This window comes from Sander vitreus, chromosome 20, assembly GCF_031162955.1.
Source record: "Sander vitreus isolate 19-12246 chromosome 20, sanVit1, whole genome shotgun sequence".
Classification (NCBI taxonomy): domain Eukaryota; kingdom Metazoa; phylum Chordata; class Actinopteri; order Perciformes; family Percidae; genus Sander; species Sander vitreus.
The window spans coordinates 7,252,988-7,277,572 of record NC_135874.1 but is presented as its reverse complement, the minus strand read 5'-3'; the positions used below and the strand labels follow the sequence as shown (position 1 = coordinate 7,277,572).

At 39.6% G+C, this 24,585-nt stretch overlaps 2 protein-coding genes across 4 annotated transcripts; one reads left to right on the top strand and one right to left on the bottom strand.

Moving 5' to 3' along the window:
* Positions 1-95: 95 nt before the first annotated feature.
* LOC144535569 (proton-coupled zinc antiporter SLC30A2-like) lies at positions 96-10,014 on the top strand. Its single transcript, XM_078278106.1, has 8 exons — positions 96-160; positions 2,708-2,916; positions 4,476-4,622; positions 5,536-5,689; positions 7,080-7,290; positions 8,156-8,261; positions 8,385-8,519; positions 9,404-10,014. Exons 1-8 carry the CDS (start codon positions 96-98, stop codon positions 9,499-9,501), a joined length of 1,125 nt encoding a protein of 374 aa, XP_078134232.1. The 3' UTR covers positions 9,502-10,014.
* An 88-nt stretch (positions 10,015-10,102) lies between these two features.
* Positions 10,103-24,139, bottom strand: coq8ab (coenzyme Q8A, genome duplicate b). Of its 3 annotated transcripts, XM_078276872.1 has the most exons (16): positions 23,861-24,139; positions 23,711-23,757; positions 23,319-23,518; positions 22,202-22,504; positions 21,984-22,050; positions 18,512-18,583; positions 17,516-17,641; positions 15,726-15,811; positions 15,502-15,642; positions 14,420-14,501; positions 14,172-14,265; positions 13,091-13,232; positions 12,732-12,839; positions 12,565-12,630; positions 12,018-12,104; positions 10,103-10,843 (listed from the first exon to the last, which is right to left on the bottom strand). In XM_078276872.1, exons 3-16 carry the CDS (start codon positions 23,451-23,453, stop codon positions 10,550-10,552), a joined length of 1,803 nt encoding a protein of 600 aa, XP_078132998.1. In that variant the 5' UTR covers positions 23,454-23,518; positions 23,711-23,757; positions 23,861-24,139; the 3' UTR covers positions 10,103-10,549. The 3 variants fall into 3 exon arrangements, with proteins under 3 accessions (XP_078132998.1, XP_078132997.1, XP_078132999.1); XM_078276871.1 differs by lacking the exon at positions 23,711-23,757; XM_078276873.1 differs by lacking the exon at positions 23,711-23,757 and having other exon boundaries at positions 23,319-23,470.
* Positions 24,140-24,585: the final 446 nt, after the last annotated feature.

The following is a 24,585-nucleotide window of genomic DNA, read 5'->3' as shown; positions in this document are numbered from 1 at the left end:
CCTGGTGTGCTCCACCTCTGAGAGAAAACATATGTTGGAGCAGGTGTCAAGCTTCACCTTAACATTAGTTTAACTTAAAATGAGCCTCTGAAGGTATGGAGTTTTCAACGGATTCAGAGAAACAACATCTGATTGAGACTCATTTGGAGGCTCTTAGACGGTATGTTTTCATTCTTTTTATCCCATCATATAAGCCCAATGTCAGCACAGATTTAATTGATTTAAATCACTCAAACTATTTAAAAAAAAAAAAGGTACACTGTGTAGTGTTTTAAGTAGGGCTGTCAAACGATTACATTTTCTTAATTGCGATTAATCGTTGAATTTCTATAGTTAATCGCGATTAAACGCATGTTTTATCACATGATTAAAATTCTATTATTTTGCATTTCAGAACTGTGTTTAAGTACATATTAACAATGGAAAGCAATTCTTACCAGTGGATCTTGATTGGGAATCAAATGAATGCAAAGAAAGCGACTTTATGAACTTGATTTTAAGATTTGTATTTGTTTATTATATATTTAATCTAGTCACACATATGAATTTGACAACAACTTTGAATGCACCACAAGGCTGTAAATCACCAGTTTCATCTTCAGCAGCTGCAGATTGTTACATCCCGGTGTCGGAATCCTCTACAGTGAAATACAGTCACCCTTTACACCGTTTAGCTGTCAGCATTGTAACCGTGTTTAATCCAGCTGCTAGCTAGCGGTAGGCTAACGTTAGCTGCTGTCGAGTATAGAGTTAACTAACTAGCGGTAGGCTAACGTTAGCTGCTGTCGAGTATAGAGTTAACTAACTAGCGGTAGGCTAACGTTAGCTGCTGTCGAGTATAGAGTTAACTAGCGTCATGTGCAGCGATGTTTCTGTTTCCTGTAACGTCTGTTTCAGAGCATCAGAGAGAAGTGCAGACATATCAGTGGCACCGGAATGAGGCACCGGAATCCGTGTTGCTATTCCTGCAGCAGCAGGATGTGTTACGAGGAAGTACGGCAAAATAGTAGCCTGTTAGGCAAAGCCGAGTGAAGTGAAAATAAAATAATAAATGGCGGCATGCGATTAATACGATTAAAAAACATTAACGCATTACGCTCGACCCTTAATCGCATTGCGATTAACGCGTTAATGCTGACAGCCCTAGTTTGAAGTATTTTATTAGCTAAAATCAGTGTCTTCATTCATAAATATGTCCTCATTGGTGTAAAATTCAGTGTTGGGCAAGTTACTTTTAAAAAGTAATTAGTTACAGTTACTTCTTCCAAAAACTAAATTAGTTATTCAGTTACAAATTATGAAAGTAATTAGTTACTTCAGAAAGTAACTATTGCGTTACTTTCAAGTACATTTTTAAATACTCAAATGTGATCCCACCTCCACCTACCCCTCTTTAACGGAACTTAAAATACATGCGTATGTTCAATTATTTTTGATAAATCTGAATATTATAATGAAATGGACACTTAATACAATACATTATTAACAGAAACAATGTACACAAATAGGTAGATATTAGGTTTATATAGTGGATCGATACAAATAACACAACACCTCAAACAGGCCACAACTGGGCAAAATTAAATTATGCTTGTTAAGCACTACACCAAAAATAAATAAATATATACACTCTTTGTAGTGCAAATAACGTAAGTGGCCTGATGTTTATACTTGTGCGCTGGTGTGTGCATTGAGCCGGTGTGTGTGTGTGTGTGTGAGTAGGTGATAGAGCGAGGGAGAAGTGAGAGAGTGACAGCGATAAGCTTTGGAGCGAGTACAGACTCTAGAGTCATATAGTAAGAGTGGTTCTTTCTGACCACGGTGGAAAATCTGTAGCAGGAAAAGCTCTCTCTCTCTCTCTCTCTCTCTCTCCTCCTCCCCCGCCCAACTCTGCCTCTGATTGGCTTAACATGACATTTTACTCAACCTCAGCCAATCGTCAGCATTTATGCGCTTGCATCGTGCACTGCCGACAAACCAAGGAAGACCAGCAAACTCAGACGATCTAGTTGGTCTGATGAAAACAACAGCTTCAAATATAGTAACGCGCCACATTTTTTGGCAGTAACGGTAACGGCGTTATTAAGATGGGAAGAGTAATCAATTAGATTACTTGTTACTGAAAAAAAGTAACGCCGTTATTTATAACGCCGTTATTCCCATCACTGGTAAAATTACCTCTGCCAATGATCTGACTTATCCTCGTAAGCGAAGAATTTCTTATCTGTACTTACATTGGACGGGCAAGTCCAAGGAGGCTTCCATATCGTTCCGCCATTTTGAAAAACTATAATGGCTGAGAGGGACATAAAAGCACTAGCCTATCTGTCTAGCTAATCCACAACGCATTTTCGTTCAGAGCCAGCGTCACGTGACTGACACCAGCTGAAACGGAGAAGGAGATCAGCGAGAGGCGCTCGTCACTGCCCCGGCAAATTTGAAAGCCTGCACTGCCCTTTAGTTCATAATGGAGGATCATACTTATGCCGAGCCACAGGAAAAGGAATCCTCGTCGCCAAAAAAGCGAAAATTGAAAGACATGTTGTCATAGCTTCTTGGTACATAACGGCTACCGTAGTTGCAACACGCATATGAAAAAGCGAGGCGCTAGAGAGCACTATTCGTTTGAATGCAAAATACAATTTCACCGCTAGATGGGAGAAATTCCTACACAGTGTACCTTTAAGGTTTAGTTCTCTCTACTCAGGACGAGTTCTCCAGAGGACAGATGTTCAGACTCTCTGTCTGAGTCCAGTGAAGATGGCTCCAGCATGGACGGCCTGTGGCAGCCCGACCGGCTCTGCCAGGAGATAGACTCGATGTCAGCGGCTGAAAGCGACCACAGACGGTTGGCCAGAAGGAAGCTTTTCATGGCCTGCGCCGTCAGCCTCGTCTTTATGACCGGAGAGGTGATTGGTAAGATGAAAAAAAAAAAAACACGACTCAAAACGGCTCTTAAAGTGCCCATATTGGGTGTTATTTTGGGTCTCTGGTGCTTCCACACGCATACAAACTTTGAAAAAAAACATCCATGCTGTTTTAAGTGAGATACGGGTTTCTGAATGTGACCTGCCTTCAGTCTCTGGGTGAGCTGTAAAATCTGCACGGCTTTCTGCGTAACTAGCCGATACGAGGGGCCTAGGGGGCTAACCGTTACATGCTAGCGCTAGCATGCTAGCTCGTTCTCAATGGCAAAACACTGCGACAACACACACACGTATTCACCCTAATCTACAAAATAAATTGTATAGAACTACTTACATGTCCCTGCTCTGCAGGTATTCCACACAAAGTTGGAAGCGCGCCCTCATTTAGAAGAAGTCTCCCGGCTAATCCTGCCTCGTACAGGCCGAAGTTGCAGAAACAGCTAGCTAGCTCATGTAGTCCTTACCTAGCTACTGCGCATGTGTGACTGACAACAAAGATGTTACAGAAGTTGCAAGGTCTCACTCTGTAGCTAAAACAGAGACCTGACACAGGGTGAAAAGAGGAGCTGCAGCAGTAGTACAACAAAAATATGGTGTTTTTTGAAAATTAAACCATGTAAACCTATTCTGATACAATCTCAAATTACAATTATGAACCTGAAAATGAGCATAATATGGCCACTTTAAGATGTCTAGGCTAACAATTCATTCCCTAACATAAAGTGTGCTAGCAAAGGGAAGGCTGGCTGGTAGTGGTTTGAGTGAGGCTTACCTGGAACCTGGAACCGCGACCTCAGCCAACTCCGTCAGCAGCTCCTAAAAATGTCTCTTTATGTGTCGCGAGCCACACACAACATCGGTGATATCGCGACAAGAGTCTGTCTTCAGCTCGCTGAGACTCAATCATCTTATTAACTCTGAGCACCTGCGGTTAATTGATAAGCCCCGCCCACTACCAGCCAGCCAAAACAAAAGAAGTACTGAAGATTCTCTTGATTGGACAGATGGACTGTCTGTCTGTTAAAAGTAGGCGCTTTTCCATGTTTTTCACCTCTCCTTCCTGTTAAAAGACAGACAGTCCGTCTGTCCAATCAGGAGGGTCCGTCCTCTGCTAGATAGGCCCTACCTTCTCTGGTAGAAGTTAATGCCGTTGTGTTGTAAAATTTGTTTTGTGCTTTCATATTTGCTGTCGTGTTTTCCCATTTTCCGTTGTGTTTTATGATTTATTGAAGTGTTTTCATATTTGTGGTCATGATTTCCTATTTGCCGTTGTGTTTTATGATTTGCTGTTGCGTTTTTCTATTTGCTGTTGTGATTTGCACTTCAGGGCCACCGTAGTCATGTCCTTACCAGGTACACGACCATCCCCTTTCAGTACACACACACACACACACACACACACTTTATTTAAGTCCACTTGAAGAGGACAATTTACAGGGACATAAATATTATAGATAGTTAAATACATATATACAAAATCATGGGCCATTGGCAAACAGCAGATCTTCATAAAGCATATGAAGCATATCTTCTTCTTGTTCTGTGCAGGTGGATACGCTGCTCGCAGTCTGGCCATCATGACAGATGCAGCACATCTTCTGACTGACGTTGGCAGCATCGGGATCAGCATCTTCTCTCTGTGGATCTCATCCAGGCCTCACACACACACCATGACATTTGGGTGGCATCGAGCAGGTGAGATCAACAACAACTTTGTTGATTGGACGAGACATTCCTTTTAAAAGGAATAGTTTGACATTTTGATGTATTCACTTAGTTGCTTTCTTTCTGAGAGTGAGATCAGAAGATCAGCATCAATCTTATATTTGTACATCAAGTACGAGAAGAACGAGGTTGTAGCGACTATTGGGGACACCGACGGCATGTTGTCTACATTTTGTATGGGAATTTGTTTGTTTTTTTAGACCCAACCCCGGGGAGTTTACATTCTACAGGTACAGGGTATTGTATATGCTCAGTCAAGTATTTTTAGATTCAGCATATTTGAATAAATTTGACTTATAAGGCCAAATATATATATATATATATATATATATATATATATATATATATATATATATATATATATATATAGTAGTCAGTATTTCCCAAGCAGAATATTTGTGGCAGTGTGAAGGGGTTGAAACATCTCTGAGCTTTTCTATAGTAGTTTCTATAGTAAAATATATAAATTGATAGATGAAATATTAAAAATACTAAACACTTGTAGAAAGTTGGTGGTTTAATAAGTGCTGTATATTTTAGGATTTTCTTCAGATGATTTAAGTTTTGGTGCTAAATGAAGCTCTTTTCATACCACATTTCTTCAGACTATCCTTCAGTTAAACTCACTTTAATATTGAGGTGACTTTGCATTTTCTGTCAGTGCCATTTTATAAACTGCTTCCTAAATATAATTATTACATTTAATAACAATAAAATACTAATTATGGATGGATGGATTTGGATGTGATTATTTTGCCCTGCTTTTCTTTGAATGTGTAATTTTTCAACTAGAATACAAAGTCTACTTTTAGAGAATTGTATCATAAATATAGCTTATCAGTATAATGGACTCGTTTCCTGACTGAGTTGTCGTGTTAAGCAGAGATTCTGGGCATGTTGCTGTCAGTTGTGTCTATCTGGGTGGTGACAGCAGTGCTGGTCATAACAGCCATTCAGAGGATCACTGATGGAGACTACGACATCGACAGTCAGATCATGCTCCTAACCTCTGGTTGTGCAGTGGGGGCCAACATCCTGTGAGTATGAGGAGCTTGTTTATTTTTTTGTTTTGTGCAGAGGGTTAAGGTTAGTTAATAGCAGTGGGGGAATGTACATTTACTTAAGTACACATTTGAGGTACTTGTACTTTACTTTTTCTTTCCATGCCACTTTCTACTCTGCTACATCTCAGAGAGAAACATTGTACTTTTTACTCCACTATATTAATCTGACAGCTTTAGTTACTAGTTACTTTACAAATTAAGATTTTTTGCACACAAAACACATGTAGTTTATAAAATATGTTTTGTTATGAATTAAACTATCCAACAATATAACGGCCTACAAGTCCAGCTGAAATGATTAGACCATTAAACACTTAGTTGATTGACAGAACTGTTTTGGTAGTTACCAGTTTCTAAAATGTGAGGATTTTTTTGCATTGAAGACTTTTACTACTTACCGCTGATTAGCTCACAATGCTAGTATTCGGGGCACAGGGAAAGTAAAAACAAATTGCTATTTATACCAATAAAAGGCTCTAAATATCACCACACTTCAACGGTAGCATAATGAGGGTCCCAAAATTACAAAGCATTGAGAACTTTGTAAGTATACAGACAGTTTATTGAAAAGATAGATTATAAAGACACTTGCGTTTATGTTTACATGCCGCCGCCGTCTTGGAAACCAGTCATGACTTACAGCTGGCGATGCAAACTAAAATCAAAAGCAATTTGCTCAATATATCTGAAATAATCGCACTCTGCATAACTTGTCTAGTGTACTTACTCAGTGGATAACTGTCCATCTGGTCCCTCCGGTCTGGGTCGCTGAAAAAGTTTCAAGTACAGCCCTGTTTATCAGAGAGGGGAAATCTTCAGACTGTACAAAACACTGCGTCTCTTGGGTATTGCGACGCAACAGGTCCCACTCCGTGCTACACAGACACTCCTGTTCGGTGGCCATAGCTTCACAATGTCCGCAGGTACACCACCAGTTTCCCGAAGTACGAGGCAGTGTTGCGGCATTGACTACCGGTAGCTCTCTCTCTCGTAGCCCTTTCACGGAGCAACCACAGCTCTTCGTTCAATAAACTGTCTGTACACTTACAAAGTTCTCAATGCTTCGGTTAACCTGTAGGGACCCTCATTATGCTACCGTTGAAGTGTGGTGATATTTAGAGCCTTTTATTGGTATAAATAGCGATTTGTTTTTACTTTCCCTGTGCCCCGAATACTAGCGCTGTAAGCTAATCAGCGGTCCGCGCTAGCGTCTTTCAAGCTACAAACACATTCGCTTAGCATGAAAACATGTCCCAGAGAACGACAGAGTGGGTACACATCTGTTAATAACCCCTAGGTTTGTTTTGCACCGGAATTGTCCTTTAAGTAAAGAATCTGAATACTGACTTTGTTTGTTTTTTAGGATGGTCCTGATCCTCCATCAGTCTGGAGCCTCACACGGCCACAGTCACAGCTTTCCCAGCAGCCGGCTGCAGACGGACAGCCAGCACCAGGGGCACGGCCACCATCACAGCCACGGCAACGGCAGCGTGAAGGCAGCTTTCATCCACGTGGTGGGAGATCTGGTGCAAAGTGTCGGGGTCCTGCTGGCTGCCACCATCATCCACTTCTGGGTCAGTGTCAGCCAAAACACTAACATTTCTGCAGCAAAATGCTAACATGTCTTCATCTGACAATTTGGATATACTGATGCTAAGCTAGTTTAATGTTTACCATATTCACCATCTTAATTTAGCATGTTAGCATCTGCTAATTGGCACTGAACACAAAGTACAGCTGGGGCTGATGGGAATGTCGTTAGTTTTGCAGGTATTCGTTTCCAAACCAAAGTATTGGACAGAAGGACATTTTGACCAGATGGTGGCACTAGAGGACAAGTTTAGAGATCACCAAAGTTATTAGGATTCATCCTCTGGGGAACATGAATGTCTGTACCAGATTTCATGGAAATCCATCTGGTAGTTGATGATATCTCTGGACCAAAGTGCACTCTAGTTTATTTTGAGTCAGTCCCACATACACCTTCCTGCTGCTGTCAATACTCATTAGAGCACCGAATGTGTATAAATCCGCAGCTGAAAATAGTCCTAAACTAATTGTTTCATTCTGTTTGATTATTGTGCCCAGCTGTTTTAGCCTTTAGATAAAAGAAGCTGTACATTAGTGAGCTGTTTTTTTTTAAGAATGATAGGGTCAGAAAGTATTGAGGGACAGACTAACACATTGGTGGCTTTGGTCTTTTTATGGCATTTATGACAAGAAGAATGAAAAAAAAAAAGAATAACCGCAAACTTATCCTTTATACACTTAAGTTATAAGAAGACAAAATGTATACCTGTAAAGGCCTGTCATTTCATGAAACTGGGTGCAGACGTGAGTCAGTGTAATCAACCTATTCAATGTGCAGTCAAGTTAAACTAATTCAAGCTCTGTTCTGAGGTTTATTTGTTCTTAATCCGATTTGTGTATTCCTCACAGCCTGAATATAAAGCCGCAGATCCAATTTGCACATTCCTGTTCTCTGTTCTTGTTCTTGGAACAACACTTCCAGTGACAAAGGATGTTTTCAGAATCCTGATGGAGGGTAAACACACTTTCCCACGCCTGTGTATGATGTAGCACGTTACACATCATGTATGATGGCTCATCATGTGTATGATGTATCATCTTACACATCATTACTGAGTGTTGCGTTTGTTTTCTGCAGGAGTTCCTTATGGCGTTACCTTCAGCACTGTGAGAGAGCTGCTGCTGTCTGTGAGAGGAGTTGTGGGTGTTCACAGTCTGCACATGTGGAGCCTCAACATGACTCACTCTTTACTTTCTGTCCACGTGGCCACAGGTGAAACCAATACTGCTAATCTCGACTTCACACGCAGTCTGGGTGTAGGGGACGTGGTACCACAGCAGCAAATTAATGAGATGCTCCTGAAGTTAAATACCTTTTGTCGACTTATATTATTATGACAAAGAAAGAAATGGGGGAAAGGTACTTCATATTTTCTTCAAAAGGAATTTAAATTTTGATAAATGAGATCTCTGGCAGAATTCAATACTTATGTAAGCTATATGGTAATTGACTCCTTTGTTAATTTGTTATAGTCTTAGCTTACTTCATTTTAAAGAGGACCAATATACGTCTTCCTCCATGGGCGCGGTGTGGCATAAAAAAAAATCCACTTCTAGCAACTGAAGTGGGGGGGATAAAAATGAAACCCCTCTAATAAATATGAGGAAGTACAGTACATAATAAAATACATGTATCGGCTTAATATTTCCCTCTGTAAATAACTTTTCCCCTCTAAGAGAACAAGTAGTTGTAGGAGAAACTTTTCTGTTTGTATTTTTTCTTCCTACTTCTTTCCGTATTAACTGTTTTTAGTATTGTTATATCTGTTGTTTATCTGCAACTTTTTATGGTGTTATAAATGTACTTATTTCCTCTGGGTTACATTGAACACAGCCTTATCTTCATTGAAATCAGGTCCAGTTAAGCATGAATTAGGATAAAAACTAAAAACCAGAGGACCAAAATAGAAAATAAATAAACTGTTGCTAGTGCTATGGATGAAATGAAAAAAGCCCCCCCCCAAAAAAAATCACCCTGTTTTTACATCAAGCAAAGTCGAGTCACCATCCAGCTGTGACTGAGAAGAAGATACATCTGCGTTATGATGCACGTTTAAGATAACTGTGAGAAAATCTCGCGTGTATTTGTGTCCTCAGAAGAAGATGCCGACTCGCAGATCGTTCTCAGGAAGGCAACAAAGCTCCTGCGCTCCGAGTTTGGTTTCTCCAGCGTCACAATCCAAGTGGAGCGTTAAAAGGACGACTGCTGACAGCAGCGGGACTGGATGAGGACTGTGGAGACTGACGACTCAAGCGCTGGTTTACTGCTCAACAGCCTCTGGTTACACTGGTACAAATGAACATTTTTAAATTTCAGGAGTTTGTCTGCAACTGTTTTAATGCAAGGAGCAGATCATTACCATGTTGCTGTTTAGTAATCCTCACTCAGGTGTTGTATATGCTTCCATCTTCTAAACATTTTATTCACAGGGGATTCCTGTAAAGAGCTGTGAGTCTTTGATAACATATTTATTCATGCTGTTACTACGGTCATGTTTGAGCTTTGTTTATTAATTAAAAACTCCCAGAGTTGGCTACTGGCAGTCATTACATTGGCATAATACACGTTTTTTTTATTTATTTATGAAGCAGCAGAATGTCGGGGTTTGATGTGATGATTTATGTGACTATTACACAGATCTAACTGTATGTAATGTTTTCATGTACATATGACAAGACACATTCACTATTTGTGAAGCAGGTTGATAATATTATGTTCACATTATTGTTGCTTATTTCTCAAGAATTGTGATTATTAATGACGCATATTAAGCTTTCACAAAAGCAGCCTTTCAGTCGGTTCAGGTTCATTGGTTTTAAAATAATAATCTGCATTCTCAGAAATGTACAAATCTTTGATGCTGGTTTGTTTTCATCAGAATGCATATATTTCAACTGACAGATGAATTACGGTTTCTCAAACCATACAGACACATAATTGTTCATTCAAACAATGCATACAAATAATCTTCACACATTACTTTGAAAAGTGTTCATGTCTGGATGGAAGCCCTGGTCATAATGAGCAATGGAATATAAAGCATGCATTAAATTGTTCCTAACAGGCAGACATTATTCTGATTCATGTTTTTTTATATACTCATCAGTTTACCTAAAAACACAAAACTACATCTGGACATTATCTGGCCCAGGTTGCACAAAAACATCTTCAGAATGTGTGAGTTGAATTGTTCAACATACCACAAACAAGGCTACAAAGTCCTGCTTTTCACTAGTCTCCAGCTAGTTTGTGGACTCGGGGCGTCCGTCTTTCCAGTAGTTGTGGTAGGCCTCCTGGAACATGTTCTTGCAGGAGATCTTAGCTTTGAGTTTGGAGCAGATGAGGAAGGAGCCGCCCATCTTGCGGTGGAGGGAGTACGTCTCCTCGGGAGGCGGTGTGAGGCGCTCCCTCAGCATCACGGGGATGAGGCTGTGGATGCGCTTGGTGGTGCTCTGACTCCCAAAGTCAAAGGGCTCCTCAGAGGAGAAGGCCTCCCCGAGGATCATCACTGCATCCACGTGGGCCTTCTCCATCGCCTTGTTACAGGACACAGCTGTTAGTCAACAGGCTTCAACGCTTTAAAGTAAAAGTTCTACATTTAGGGAAATACGTATTCATTTTCTGGTGAAGAGTTAAATATGGACAGCTTAGCACAAAGACTGGAAACATCCTATACTATGACTTTTTTTATGACATACTATATAGTATGCCTTTATGACATTTTCTATGATATACTTGAAGGTCTGGTTCTTTTACTGTTGTTGCAGTTTGTCCTGGTCACCAGTAGAGGGCAAGAAAGCCTTAAAGCCACTTGAACAGATGTTACTAAATGTTGATTCATGTTTCAAAGTGATTGAACACATTGTTGGTTAATCTTTGATTTAAAAGTCTGTAAACGGAATACATTTCCAAATAAATGTCATTTCATTTTTGGTGGGGGTGGTGACTGCAGGTTTTTCCATTCAAACAGATTACAGCACAGCACTACTTTAATTAAGTATATCTAATATATGCTACTTTATGCTCCTACTCCACATACATGTGCGAGGGGATATATTGCGCTTTTTACTCAACTTTTTCTTTTTTTCATCGCAAGAGTCCCTTTGATTTCATGTACTGAACACATGATCAACTTATTAAATATGACGCGTTCTAGTTTAAAGGCCTCACAGATGTTTTCAGTCATGTTGCTGAATCAACGTGAGGTCATCATGTACTTATAAGAATGATGAAGTTGAAAATTCCCCCCCGCAACAAAACTAACAGAAGAGTCCCTGAATTTTTGAATCTCATTGCACACGATAAAAACCTGTGTGTAAAAAGTATTATCTTGTGTGCATAAGTTAAAATAAATAAAAGCTCTTTGGTGGACCTTGAAGGCTCCATAATCTAACACTAACATTATGCCATTTTGCATAATGGTTACTTTTAAAACTTAACTTTGCTGTCAATATGGACTTTTACTCAAGTAGAATTTAGGACTTTTACTAAACAGTATTTTTACACTGTGGTATAGTTACTTTTACTTAAATAAATGATCGGAGTATCTGAATTCACCGCTGAGTTTAGAGAGATTGAAGTTTCAGCTGAAAGTTTTTTTTTTTTTTTTTTTTTTTATATAACAGAACTTCTCAGGAGTAAACTGTCTCCTAACAGTCGTTCTTTCACCAAATGTCACTATGATTACACACTGTTGTTTGTCTCTATTACCTTTGACTCGTATCCTGTGAGGAACTTCATGTCTCTGGATCTCTGCAGGACCCCTTCGCTGTTCCTATTTGCAGCTGCATTAATAATCTGATTAAGGAAATGAAAGAACGAAATCAGTCAGTCAATCATCTAATGAAATGTTTGCCTCCATGAAAAAGCCATTTTTACTGTCAGTTTTACTAACATATTGCTGCCACCATGACAGAGATATGTGTGTGTTAAGTAAGATGATTTTCTTTTAATTTTACCAAGATTCCTTTTCATGTTAGAACAAGATATTTTTCACGTTATTATGCCAGATTTTCTTGTCATTACTACAATGATTGTGTTTTTGTAAGAAACTTCTCTTGTAATAACAAGAGTTGTATGTTGGATGGATCTTATTGCAAACATGAAACAATTATTAACCGGTCATTCTCAATTTTTCTATCTAATGTAGACTCTAATGGTTTCTCTTATAACAATATATACAATAATTTGGTATGTAGTATGTATGTAGTCATAATTAGACAAGAAACGGTACAAATACATTTCTACAGTTTCTCACCTCAATGTAGGCGTCAGTGAAACTCTTATCAAATCCCCGCGTAGCTCCAAAATCCAACAGAGCAACCTGAAGACAGGAAACAGAAAAACAGAGTTCAGTGAAGAAAGGGGAAATATCAAATGTACTAAAAGTGTGCATATTAAATGAAGTGATCGAGACAAACTGACCTTATGAGCTTGTGGATCAAAGAAGAAGTTGGACCAGTTTGGATCAGTCTGCATGTATCTGAACTCAAAAAGCTCTCTCAAGCACAACCGCAAGATCTGCTCACAAATCTAGCAGACGCAAAGGGGAGAAAGAAAACGGTGCTCCGTGTTTGTAGTACTGTATTATTATGAACTGATGAATTATGTGTTCAGACATGATAATATTGTGCTGACATGCCTCCGGGGTTTTTAAAGAGGTGGCATGTCTCTACATTCGCCACATCACCTAGAACACCTTCCAAAGCTGTCGACGTCTTGGCAGTGCACAGGTGTGAATGTGTACTGTGAGCGGTTCAGAGTCACCGTGTCAGAGCTCCTACCTCATTCCTGAGCTCCTGGGAGAGGTCCTTGGCCTGGTCCAAAGGGAAACCGGGCACCAGCGCTGTGGTGAGGACATGCGGGCCGCTCAGCTCCTCAATCACATCAGGCACATAGAAGTACGGGTGATCCTTCAGCAGCTCTCTGCCACACAACCAGCAAAAACAAAGTTACAAAAAACTCGTACAAACACTCCTTCATACCCACTGCCATACACATCTTAAATAAAAAGCAATGACCCGCTGCCATACACATCTTAAATAAAAGTAATGACCCGCTGCCATACACATCTTAAATAAAAGTAATGACCCGCTGCCATACACATCTTAAATAAAAAGTAATGACCTGCTGCCATACACATCTTAAATAAAAGTAATGACCCGCCGCCATACACATCTTAAATAAAAAGTAACGACCCGCTGCCATAACACTATGACACTGTGCACACATATATTATAATTTTTATCCTGTGTAAATTATTCTTATAAGCTATGGTATGTTTACTGTCTGAGTTTGTTTTTGCACTGTATGTTGAGGCCACGTCTAAGACGATTTTCTGTCAGACAGACAAATAAAATTCTGAATCTGAAAAACATTAACCCGACAAAACTGTGATAAAAATATCAACGGCAAAATGACCAACCTGGTGCAGAGGAGAACATAGCCCTTACCAACTTGACGGCTAAAGTATAAGCTTCGCTCTTAAAAAGGAATATTTGGGGAAATATCCTTATTCAGATAAAACAAACCAGATATAACATGTTAACTAGTGAGCTTTAGAGGTGGTGGTAGGTGGACTATTTTTTTTTAACCTTTAAAACGGAGCAAGGGTAGCCGTTTCCCGTCTTTATGTTAAGCTAACTGGCCGCTGGCTGTAGTTTCATATTTTACATACAGCGGAGAGAGTGGTGTCAATCATCTCATTTAATTTCCCGCAAGAGAGCAAATAAGTGGTCTCAGGAAAATATTGCTTCATATTTAAAGGGTTAAAAGCAATAAAAGGCTGTACAGGTTTTAACTAATACACTTTGAAAAGAGTCCCAAAGTCAGTCTGTGTCATGAGAACAAGTGTGAACAACATACTGGAACTTTTTGGCACACTTGGCCTCTCTTATGTAATCACACTCCAGCGCCAGCTCACGGCTCGTGACCTCAATAAGGTGCTCAGGAAACAGACCTGTAAACCGGAGGGCAAATGTTAAAAAGCTGAAAATCATGACATTCAAGCTGCTCGTGTGGGCAAGTATATTGACAATAGCGGAGGTTACTAACATCAGACAATAGCAGCTGTTATCATAAAATTGATAAAAAAAGCTCTCCAACAATGTTACCTTCAGGCAGCGCGTTGCTTAAACTCAGAGCAGTCATGATATTATTCACGTCACTGTCGATACTCTTGGCGACTCCAGGGTACTGAAAGAACACATTTGATTGTGTCATTTTTTTTTTTTTGCTGTATTTTGTAATTGTTTGGCTTCTGAGTTTTATCTAGGGTTGCATGATTGGGAAAAAAAGTCATCTTGCGATTGCGATATAATGGCATCTTGAGTTTACTTGATAATCTAGGGAAATGTAGAAAATAGGCTACAATTTTGAAATGTGTATTTTCTACCTTGAAAATACAAAGTTGAATGAGCATAAGAAGAAATACATAAACAAAAAATGTGCAATACTTTTTTTTTTTTTAAATAATATTTTACAAAATTAAATAACAAAAAATAATAAATGAATACATTTTATATGAGCGGTGTCAGAGCGGCTGTGTAAGAGAAAAGCGAGAGGAAACGAGATAGCAAAGTCGATGTAAAGTGAGTTAACAGTTAACAATAAAAACGCCTAGCTTCTTAAGGTACGGAGGCATCATCTGTTGTTAATACTGTCGCTAAAGTCCATGTACCACGGTCCCGGCTTAAGCAAAAAGGTGACAGAGCCTTTTCTGTTGCTGGCCTTCAGCAGTAGAACCAACTGCCACCTGACATCAGAAATGCCCCTTCAATTACAGTATTCAAAACCAGGCTCAAACCTCACCTATTTACATTGGCCTTCCCTGTGTTTTAATTGTCTTAACCGGTTATGTCTGTAATTAAGTGTTTGTCTCTTGATGTCGTCTTAGCTGAAATCACTGATCTGTAAGTATATTTATTTTATTTTATTATTCTGTGGCTAACACGCTATGTACAGCACTTTGGTCAGTGCGAGCTGTGTTTAAATGTGCTATAAAAACTTACTTACCTACTTACTAAAGTGAAGGGTGTTACAACAAGGACACTGCAGTGCACACAGTGTGTCACAGCACACCTTTTTGTTTACTTAAATCGGGCAATTTTTGCAGTTAGGTTTCTATGTACGTTGCGACTGCAATGAAATAAATCGTGCAGCTCTAGTTTTATCTCTGTGCAAACGCTCCTCTCACCTGAATCTTCATGGCGACTTCTCTGCCGTTCCTCAGTCTGGCTAAATGCACCTGACCGATAGACGCCGCTGCAAACGGCTTCTCCTCAAAGTACTCCAGCTGGTCTCTCCAGTTTGGGCCCAGGTCACTGCTGATAGCTTTCTGCAGAGAGAAGATAAACTGTCTCATCTAGGAACTTGAGTTTAATGAGTTTGTTTTGTTTAGTAGGGCTCTCCATACTGTACCATCATCTGTTTAGGAGGCATGAAGTCGGCACTCTGTCGAACCCGCTCGAAGATTTTGGCCAACTGGGGGCTAATAAAGGCGTCATCTGAGAGGAGGGAAAATAATAATGGAAGTAAAAATATAAAAGCATTAGTGTGTATAATGAAAAAAAAAAAAAAAATCACACCTCAAGGTCCATTTAGTAGATGTATCACATCAGCATACAGAGTTTTTGAGCACTTAAGACTTCTTGTCCATGTCAGCTTAAGTTTTGTTCTTGACCATGGATAACATTAACGTGCTCATAACATTTTTGATTATCTGGAGCTGAAACTTTTCAGTAACAAGTAACATTTAATCTGCCAATTCTTTTCTGGAGTAATGAATTAATACGTCACCTTGGGCTTTAGGAAATTGTGACATTTTATAGACCAAATTACTTTTTGTCCAAAGCCCAAAGATATTCAATACTTTCCCTTTACACATAGTTGATAGGAATGGGTTTTGTTGAGCTCACATCAAACAAAAACAGAAAACTAAGGACATCAATACATTAACAACACTGACATGAAACAAGTGGCAGAAACATTAAATGACTATAAACAGTGGAACCTTTATGCATAAAATAAGAAATAAATAATCAAAACAATACTTCTCATTAGGATGCTATTAGTACCACACATCCACTATAATGTAAACCACTGTTTAAATACAACACCAACACAGTGTTTAATAGACAATAATGACTGTTGCAGATCAAAAGAGGCTAATTCATTCATTGACTAAGTGTTTCAGCTGTAAACCATGAAGACTGCTGATGAAGATTATGCGATATGATCCAGAACAGCTATGTAAATGAAGACCGAGTTGAGACAGTTTTGTCAACTGCTGTTTCCAAAGTAAAGAATTAACTTTGAAACATTTTTATTTGACCTTCATTTATTTTCAGGAACGCCCTGATCACATTTACACATTTACACAGTCATACCTGGAAGCTGCCCAGTACAACCACAGTCTGATCTGCTGGCCACTGAGCAGCTCCACTGGAGCAGTTAGGGTTCAGGGCCTTGCTCAAGGGCACCTCAGTGGTGGGGGCAACCACTGCCTCTATCTATTTACATACATAAAAGATACCTGATCATAATAAAACGTTGTCATTTTGTCGATGAATCGTACAAACTAAGCGATATGGATATGAAGTATGTCACATCCAGCTGCCGTCTTTATTTGAATTAAAAGGCAAATTAATAAATGGGTTTAAAATCCACTTTCACGTGTTGCTGAACAACCTTGTGGGTTTTTAAAACATTGCCAGATTTATCTTTCTGAAAGATAAATACTTAACTCTGTGACTCAACTGGAATGATAATGCATGAGAGGTGGGGCTGTGGACATCTAAGAGCATAACAACACTGTAATGTAAGCGCGCTGTTTAAAGCATCAGTTAAGCCTTGGCTGCCGACAACAGGTAGACCGGAATGGCAATTATTGTGTTGGGCTGGCCCAAGGTTTATTTTAGGTGATGACATTTCCCTCTTTGTGAAGGGATCTAGTTTGTTAGCCAGCAAGTCTGAATAAGAAACATGATGAAGTCTTGTTGGGAAGCTGGAGCCCCAGTTTACTGTCTGTGTCTGGTCTCTGGTGAAAGCTGAACCTTTATGTGTACATGTACATGATTTAGCAGTGTGTGTGTGTGTGTGTGTGTGTGTGTGTGGGGGGGGGGGGGGGGGGGGGGTGTATAATATAGGTTTGTGAGTCGTTGAAGATTAATTTCTATATACATGTGTGTGACATTTTTGATAACACTCACCTTGAATACTGAGCATCTGTCCAATTTTTAGAGCAGCACCTCGGACTTTGCAAAGTGTCCGGACAATTCTTTGAGCGTTGGCTTCAGTGAGGAAGGCACTCGAGTCCAGAATGGATTTTTTATCCCCTAAAAAAACCCACATTATCACATACATTTCAGCTACAGATAAGATTGTTACTAGTTACATTTTTGATATTCGTCTACTGCAGTACATATATCTGGTACTGTGGTAATAATGTACGCCACTATCTATAGCACAGAAACTTTTATCAATTATTTTACTTAGTACACTTTGTTTTTACATTACCTTGTTGTTTGGCATTACCTTTTACATTTATTACATTTGACATGTAGGTTGTTTGTAGGGTCGAGTGGTAAAACGATATATAATATAAGACGACATCAATTTGTCATACCACTTATGCCACCATGCCATCTGTTCCGTTAATATCTCTGGGTGGATTAAGCCCATTGTGGACAATGTTGTCAATCAATGAGCAGCTCCATGGCAATATTAAGAAACCTTTTTATTTAATTTTCTGGATTAGCCTAAAAACAGACACAGTGGTTTTATTTTTTCAATTCAAAAGTTGAGAAAGCATTTTATTCATATCACCACCCCTCGGTGGGTGACAGTGATCATACTGTTGGTGGTACAAACTTTTCTTACTTGTTTTTGGTCTGAAATTGACTATTTTAATATAAATGTTTATATATTGTGGATAATGTGTTTGATTAACTGCTTTCTACATCTTAAATGAATGTGAACTTCACAGTAAATAAACAAATGGAGAAAAGTTGTTTACATTGAATTAAATGTTCATTATCTTACACGTGAAGCTAAACTGTCCTCTCGTTTAAATAACATGCAAGATAAAATGGAGATCGGGTAACTTTAGAGTAGCGACTACAGCCTTAACATACAGTAAACTGTCACAATGCTCACCTTTATAGTGAGGATATGATCATTAAAACCAAAAACCTCTCTCTTGTCACCTTGCTGTTGGGGTTTTAAACTCTTCTTGGCCACTTCAGCGATCGCCCCAATGCCGAGTCCAACCGCCAGACCTGCAGACAAGAAATTGTAAAAAGAATTTAAAACATGATTCACTAACTTTCTTTAAATTGACAGGAACAGTTAGAAAAGTTAAGTTCACATTATCAATCAGGAAATCATTTTGTATAGATGCCCACAGAGTTACCTTTACCAATGCCCTACTCTACATCCGACAACAGCAGCAACTAAAAAGGACGTGACAACAGCGATCAGTTACCAGTAAGGGTGCACCGATCCGATATTAAGATGGGATATTAGTCCCGATATTGACAAAATAGCTGGATCGGGGATCGGAAAAATTAACAGATCCGCAGGCCGATCCAGTTTTGTTAGTTTTTTTTCCCTCTGCACGTGTGTCGCATGCTGGAAGAGTTGAGTGTACAAATAAATAAGAATTCAATACATTACAGCTATGTTATTTTGTCTTAGTTAGGAAAATAATGTTTAGTTAGGAAAGTCTGGTGCCTTTAGTCTCTTCCACATGGTGGAAGGAAGGTATAAGGTGGAAGGTATACAGTTTATTATTAATTCAACAACAGTATCGGATCGGTATCGACAGATACACAAAGCCCAGGCATCGGTATCAGGACTGAAGAAGTCGGATCGGTGCATCCCTAGTTACCAGAGGCCAGTCTGAGTTCAGGTGCCATTTAGGGCCAAGGAAGAAGTGGAAGAAACAACTGATCCTACTACTACCACCAAGTGTGTTGTCCTTTGATGACAACACGTTTTATATTAGGTGGATTTTAAGGAAGGACTCTGGCAAGTCCCCGAAACATTTTCTCAGCTATTGATACTCAGCACTTCCCACAGTCTGACACCTGGGGTCCGTTTCAGAAAGCAGGTTCAGTGAAAACTCTGAGTTTGTTAACCCTGAGATGAGGGAAACTCTGGGTTTTCTGTTTCAGAAAGAGAGGGAACTTCACCTCAGAGTCAGTTACCATGGTAACTGAGTCTGTGAACCTAACCTGGTGGAGCAGGTTTTCTTCAAGAAACCCGTAGTTTCTCTCAGTCTCCTCCCTCTGACACAGCGCTCTTTCATTTCCTCATTCATTCAGTCTGTATCAGGCGCATTTTAGGGCAGTTTGTTATCGGCATGAATAAAAAAAACAGGGTTGGTTTATTAACTGTGTTAGACAGACTATAAAACTTCTTTTTTTTTCCCTCAAAACATGGCATTTCCTTGTGTCGACGATCCCGTTGATGCAGAAGCTGTAATACTTCCTAGGGGGTTAAACATACGTGGGGAGATGATATGGAGGCCCTGACGCATTTTAATTTCCAGATAACTTCCTATTTGAGCGGTATCGTTTTTCTTCCCAGTCTGTCAGTTATGTAGCCTACATAACCTTATCCGTCGTCATATCACTAACGTCACCCATCGTGGACATGCTCTACATCCCAGCAGATTCTTTGTGTCACATCACATTTTTTTGGAAACGACAGTTTTCTTTACAACATTGGTGATGCAGAACATTTTAGTAAAGCCACTGTAGCAAAGCGCCGTCTCGCTCTGAAGTGTATTTTAAATGTTTTTGTAGTGTTCCCTGGACACAAATCAGTAAGAGATATTACAAAGGAGTTCCACAGTATTGCAGGTGAATGATGTAAACCCTTTGAAATAAAAGATTATGAATTATAATTATGTTAATGATGGTGCTGCAGCCTCAGAATGGGATTAGTAGGCCTAGGATTGCACCTAAATGAAATAGATTATAAGTTCAATACAATTTCACCAGTAATATTAGGCTATACTTATGATTAAATATGATATACACTATATTGGTATATACGCATTTACTCTAGCAGCAATTTTCTCTCACGCAAATCTCTCTTTTGCAGCAGCCGCTGTGTTGCTTTTTTAACTAAATACATGTTCAAACACGCTGTATGTGCGCATGAGTATTTCCGCCGACCCGTTTGTTTGTGGTTGTTGCCATGGTGAATCGTAGAATCATGGCTCCATTCATACTGCCTTTTTATTGTGGTGGTGCACGCGCGTGAACATACTCGGAGTTGATTGAACCAACTCAAATCAGCTGTTCTGGAACCGAAAACTCGGAGTTTCCCATCTCAGTGTAAATCAACTCAGACATCAGGGTTACACTCAGAGTTTGTTAAACCTCCTTCCTGAAACGGACCCCAGCTCTCCAAAACCGGTGACCCAGGTCATCAATGCAAACCCTCACCTAAATCCAAAATTAAACTTTGATGTTCACTTCCCTGTACAAGGAAGAAAAAAATAAATAAACACTAACTCTACTGTAAAACTAGCCGAAAGAGAAGAAAGAATGTTTCAGAAGCATTGACTTCATACTGAATCACAACAACTCTGCCAGGTTGACATCCTGCAAAGCGCCTCGTTAGTTTCCCATGAGACCTTGCTGCTCTGGAGAAGTGCCAGTGTTACCAATGTCATTTGCACAACTTGTTTGCACAACTAATGTCAAAAATAATTGGAAGTTAGCTAAGAATAATACCAGAGTCCATTTATGATTACTGAAATTATACTGAGTCAATAAATACAACAACTTTAAATTCCGGGTCATTTCATTTGTTTAGTTCTAAAAACACCAGGTGAGCGTGACATTAAGTTAGTTCGGAAACATACACAGAAGAGCTCCAACTAATGATTTTTATTATTGATTGATCTGCTGCCTATTTGCTCATTTAAACGTTTAGTCTATAAAATGACTGAAAAAAAAGAAATAATCACATTTATGAATCTGAAATCAATTCATTTTTGGCATTTGTTGCTTAAATGCTCTAACTGGTCAGCTAGAGGCCGCCCCAGGATTCATTTTCAATCAATCAATCAACTAATTGATTAATCACTTCAGATCTCTCAGAGAAGAGGAAGTACACACGGACATTAATAATGCTGGTTTTATAGTGTTCCAAAGAAATCTGCTTTGCAAATGTTTTTATGAGGAAGGAAATCATTTCAACACATTTTTTAAACCTCAAGGATGTTTCTGGTGAAAAGCACCGAATGTCAACAAAACGTTAGTTTGTTAACAAAGAAAAACTCCACAGGGCACCTTAAAATGTAAAAAACAAACAAAGTGCGCTCTAAAAACTTAAAAGGTCAGTAAAAAACTGTATAAAAATGTAAGCAGTTACAAATTCTACACTTTGATACCCCTGCCTGTAAAGCAACTTTCCGGCTGTTATATTTAAATGTTTAGCCGAGATCACACCTTGGCACCTGGCAGCCGCCCAGTATTTTAACACTGGCAGCAGAGCCCTGCCCCTGGAGAAACTGAGGGTCAAATGCCTTGCTGATGGGTACATACATTGGTAGAAGTTTGAAATGTTTACATTTCCTACCGTTTCTGGTCTGAGGACTGCTGTAATATTAATGCCACTTTTCTTTTGTAACATCACCAGTATACCAGTAAACACACCTACCTCCAAAGTTGACCAGCCTTCCTATCCGTGTGACGGGCACCTTCCTCTCTCTGGCTCTCTCACTGAGCTGAAATACAAGAAGAGAGCTAAACTTGAAGAGTAAAAGGCAAATAAAACGATCCTCTGAATTGTTGAAACGATAACCACAACATTGAAATAAGGCGTATTGATCAATATTATTCAAACACTAATAAATAAAAAGTGTTAAGAGTGGGTACCACTTGCTTATGTTGCTTGATGTTTGTTTTCTTGGGGTTTTTATCAACGTCCTCTGATGTTAGATGCCCCACAGTGGAGTTGTCCTGGTTAAATAACCTCGTATGTCCAGAGAACAGTTGGTGTGACCAGTCCCTGTGGCACTTCAGACCTTTAGTGCTGGGTCTTCCAATGCAGGTTGTCTGTCCGCCGTTTACACTTCCAATGAAACAGGTACTGAAACAAGCTCCCATAGTGGAATACCTGTGGAGCTGTGCTGCTGTGGCTCTGCGGACGCAGAACTCTTGCCGTTTGTTGAACGTCTCCTAGATGACAAAACATGATCCATATGAGCAGGTGTTAAAGGAATAGTTCAACATTTTGAGGAAATATGCTTATTGGCTTTCTTGCCGACAGTTAGCTTAGATTATCGACGCCACTCAAAGATGAAGCTACAGCAAGCAGCTGGTTAGCTTAGCTTAGCGAAAACATTGGAAACAGCTAGCCTGAGTCTGTCTGATTTGATTCAGGAGCAGCAATCAGTAAAACATGGAAAAGATACTTGCCTAAAGATGAAGCTTTGTGATTTTATTTGTTGCATTTTAATTTAACATCAATTGTCACAAGATAAAAGGAAAAAATGCTGAGCTGAATCCTTTTTTATATTCAACTCTTAGTGTGAATTATGGGACCGTTTTACCTTTTCAGGCCTTTATTAATTATTTAAATGAAATAAACCAGAAGGTTTCAAAGGGAAATCATTAGTTGGTGGACCAATGCAAGCTGTAACGAGGGGTCGCTGCTTTTTTAAGGGTGACGAGCCTAGAAGGTAGAAAAACACTGGTCCATACGTTGGTTTAAAAGCTTTCCTTCCCAGCAGTTCTGTTGGAAACACTGCACACTTGTTGTTGTTTTTAGATGTTTATGTCCATAAACGACCCCTATCAGACTTTATAAATCCTCTCAACTGTGCACTATCTGCCTCACAACCCTGTTCATTACGGTTGGTGTTGATGACCTTGTTGGTGTTGATGACCTCATCAAGATGGTGGCAGGAACAGACTCAGGAGCTATCTGGGTTGCATGTTTGTGAAACTCTATCTGGCTCTGTCACGGCCAAATCACAGCTGACTTGCTCACCCTTGCTGATCCAGCGCTGCGATGGAAGTTTACCAGCCTCTGGTTCCCGGTGCAGTGCAGGCCGCCTGGTGGGGCTTTGCTGGCCGCCTGCTTCATCCAGGTCAGACCCCTCCAGACCACCGTGTCACCTGTCATGGTGTTGATGTTCAGACCTGCAGAAGCCAGGAATAACAGGATCTCTGCAACAGGTTGCTTTTAGGCTGTGTGGTGGGATGGAAGAATGTAGGCAGTCAATATCTGATCATCGGTTTATGTCTCTTTTATATTTTGTATTTATTTAGAATTTATCATCGGTTTATGTCTCCATGCTTGTGGAATAAAGCATGTCTCCATATCCACAACATGCCTGTAAAAACAACCTAATCACATAGTGATTAAAAATGCAATATTACCTTGGCTTGCTGTGTGATAAGGGAGCAGAAAGACAAAAGCATGCACACTGAAAGTTTTAAAACAAACGTGATATATTACATAACAAGTTAAATGATTTTCACAATGAAAATGTATTAAAAGTGACACGTGGAAATTTCACTTCTACTCACCAACTTTACAACAGAAGTCCTCTCAGCTCCGTGGGCTTGCAATTAGCCCGGGAACTGCAGTGCGAGTCACCTCGATTTGATTTGACACACTTTCTTCTGAACACTTCAACCCCAGCAGGGCAGCATATGGCGCGCGACACGCTGAAGGACACGCACGCACAATTCCCCCGAGGCGAACCCGGGGGGGGAAGTTGAACTTACACGGGCCAATGAGGCAAAGTTCAGCTGCTAGCTCCGGGTATCAACAGATCTCCGCACTGGTTGGACAAACTGTCAGTCGCTCCTGCGAGAGTGTGACGGCTGACGTGCACGCTCAGGGCAGTACGTGACCTGCACGCATGCTGTGTTCACGAGCTATCAGAAAAATCCGGAGTTTTTCAATGAGCACATCAGTTTACTTTAGTTGAAATTATAATTCGCGTTTAAGCAAAAAGAAAGTTTGCAGCGCAATGACTCAAGTATTGGGTAAGGCGTTATGAAATAGCAAAAGTAAAACTAAGACAAGACCTTGTTCAGAAATGTAACAAACATATAAATGTTCTTACAAACAAAATAAAGTTTAAAAGTAAAAAAAAAAAAAAAAAAAGATTTATTAATAAACGTACAAATGAGTCATATAGAGACCAACTTAAAAATGCGGACTAAACTGTTTAATTGTATAACTCATTATATTCCTTCTTTATTGATATTTACTCTAACCTTGCATTTATGCCAGTAAGAACAAA

Bases quoted from the DNA above. Each gene is read 5' to 3' on its own strand.
- coq8ab (XM_078276872.1), bottom strand. From the start codon at position 23,453: ATGACAGGTGACACGGTGGTCTGGAGGGGTCTGACCTGGATGAAGCAG. The intron at 17,642-18,511 runs GTGACAAGAGAG...GGGTTTTTTTAG, and splicing joins TTTAAAACCCCAACAGCAAG to GGGATAAAAAATCCATTCTG. The intron at 14,266-14,419 runs GTAACATTGTTG...TCCGGTTTACAG, and splicing joins AAGCAACGCGCTGCCTGAAG to GTCTGTTTCCTGAGCACCTT.
- LOC144535569 (XM_078278106.1), top strand. From the start codon at position 96: ATGGAGTTTTCAACGGATTCAGAGAAACAACATCTGATTGAGACTCAT. The intron at 161-2,707 runs GTATGTTTTCAT...CTCTCTACTCAG, and splicing joins CATTTGGAGGCTCTTAGACG to GACGAGTTCTCCAGAGGACA. The intron at 8,520-9,403 runs GTGAAACCAATA...TTGTGTCCTCAG, and splicing joins TTCTGTCCACGTGGCCACAG to AAGAAGATGCCGACTCGCAG.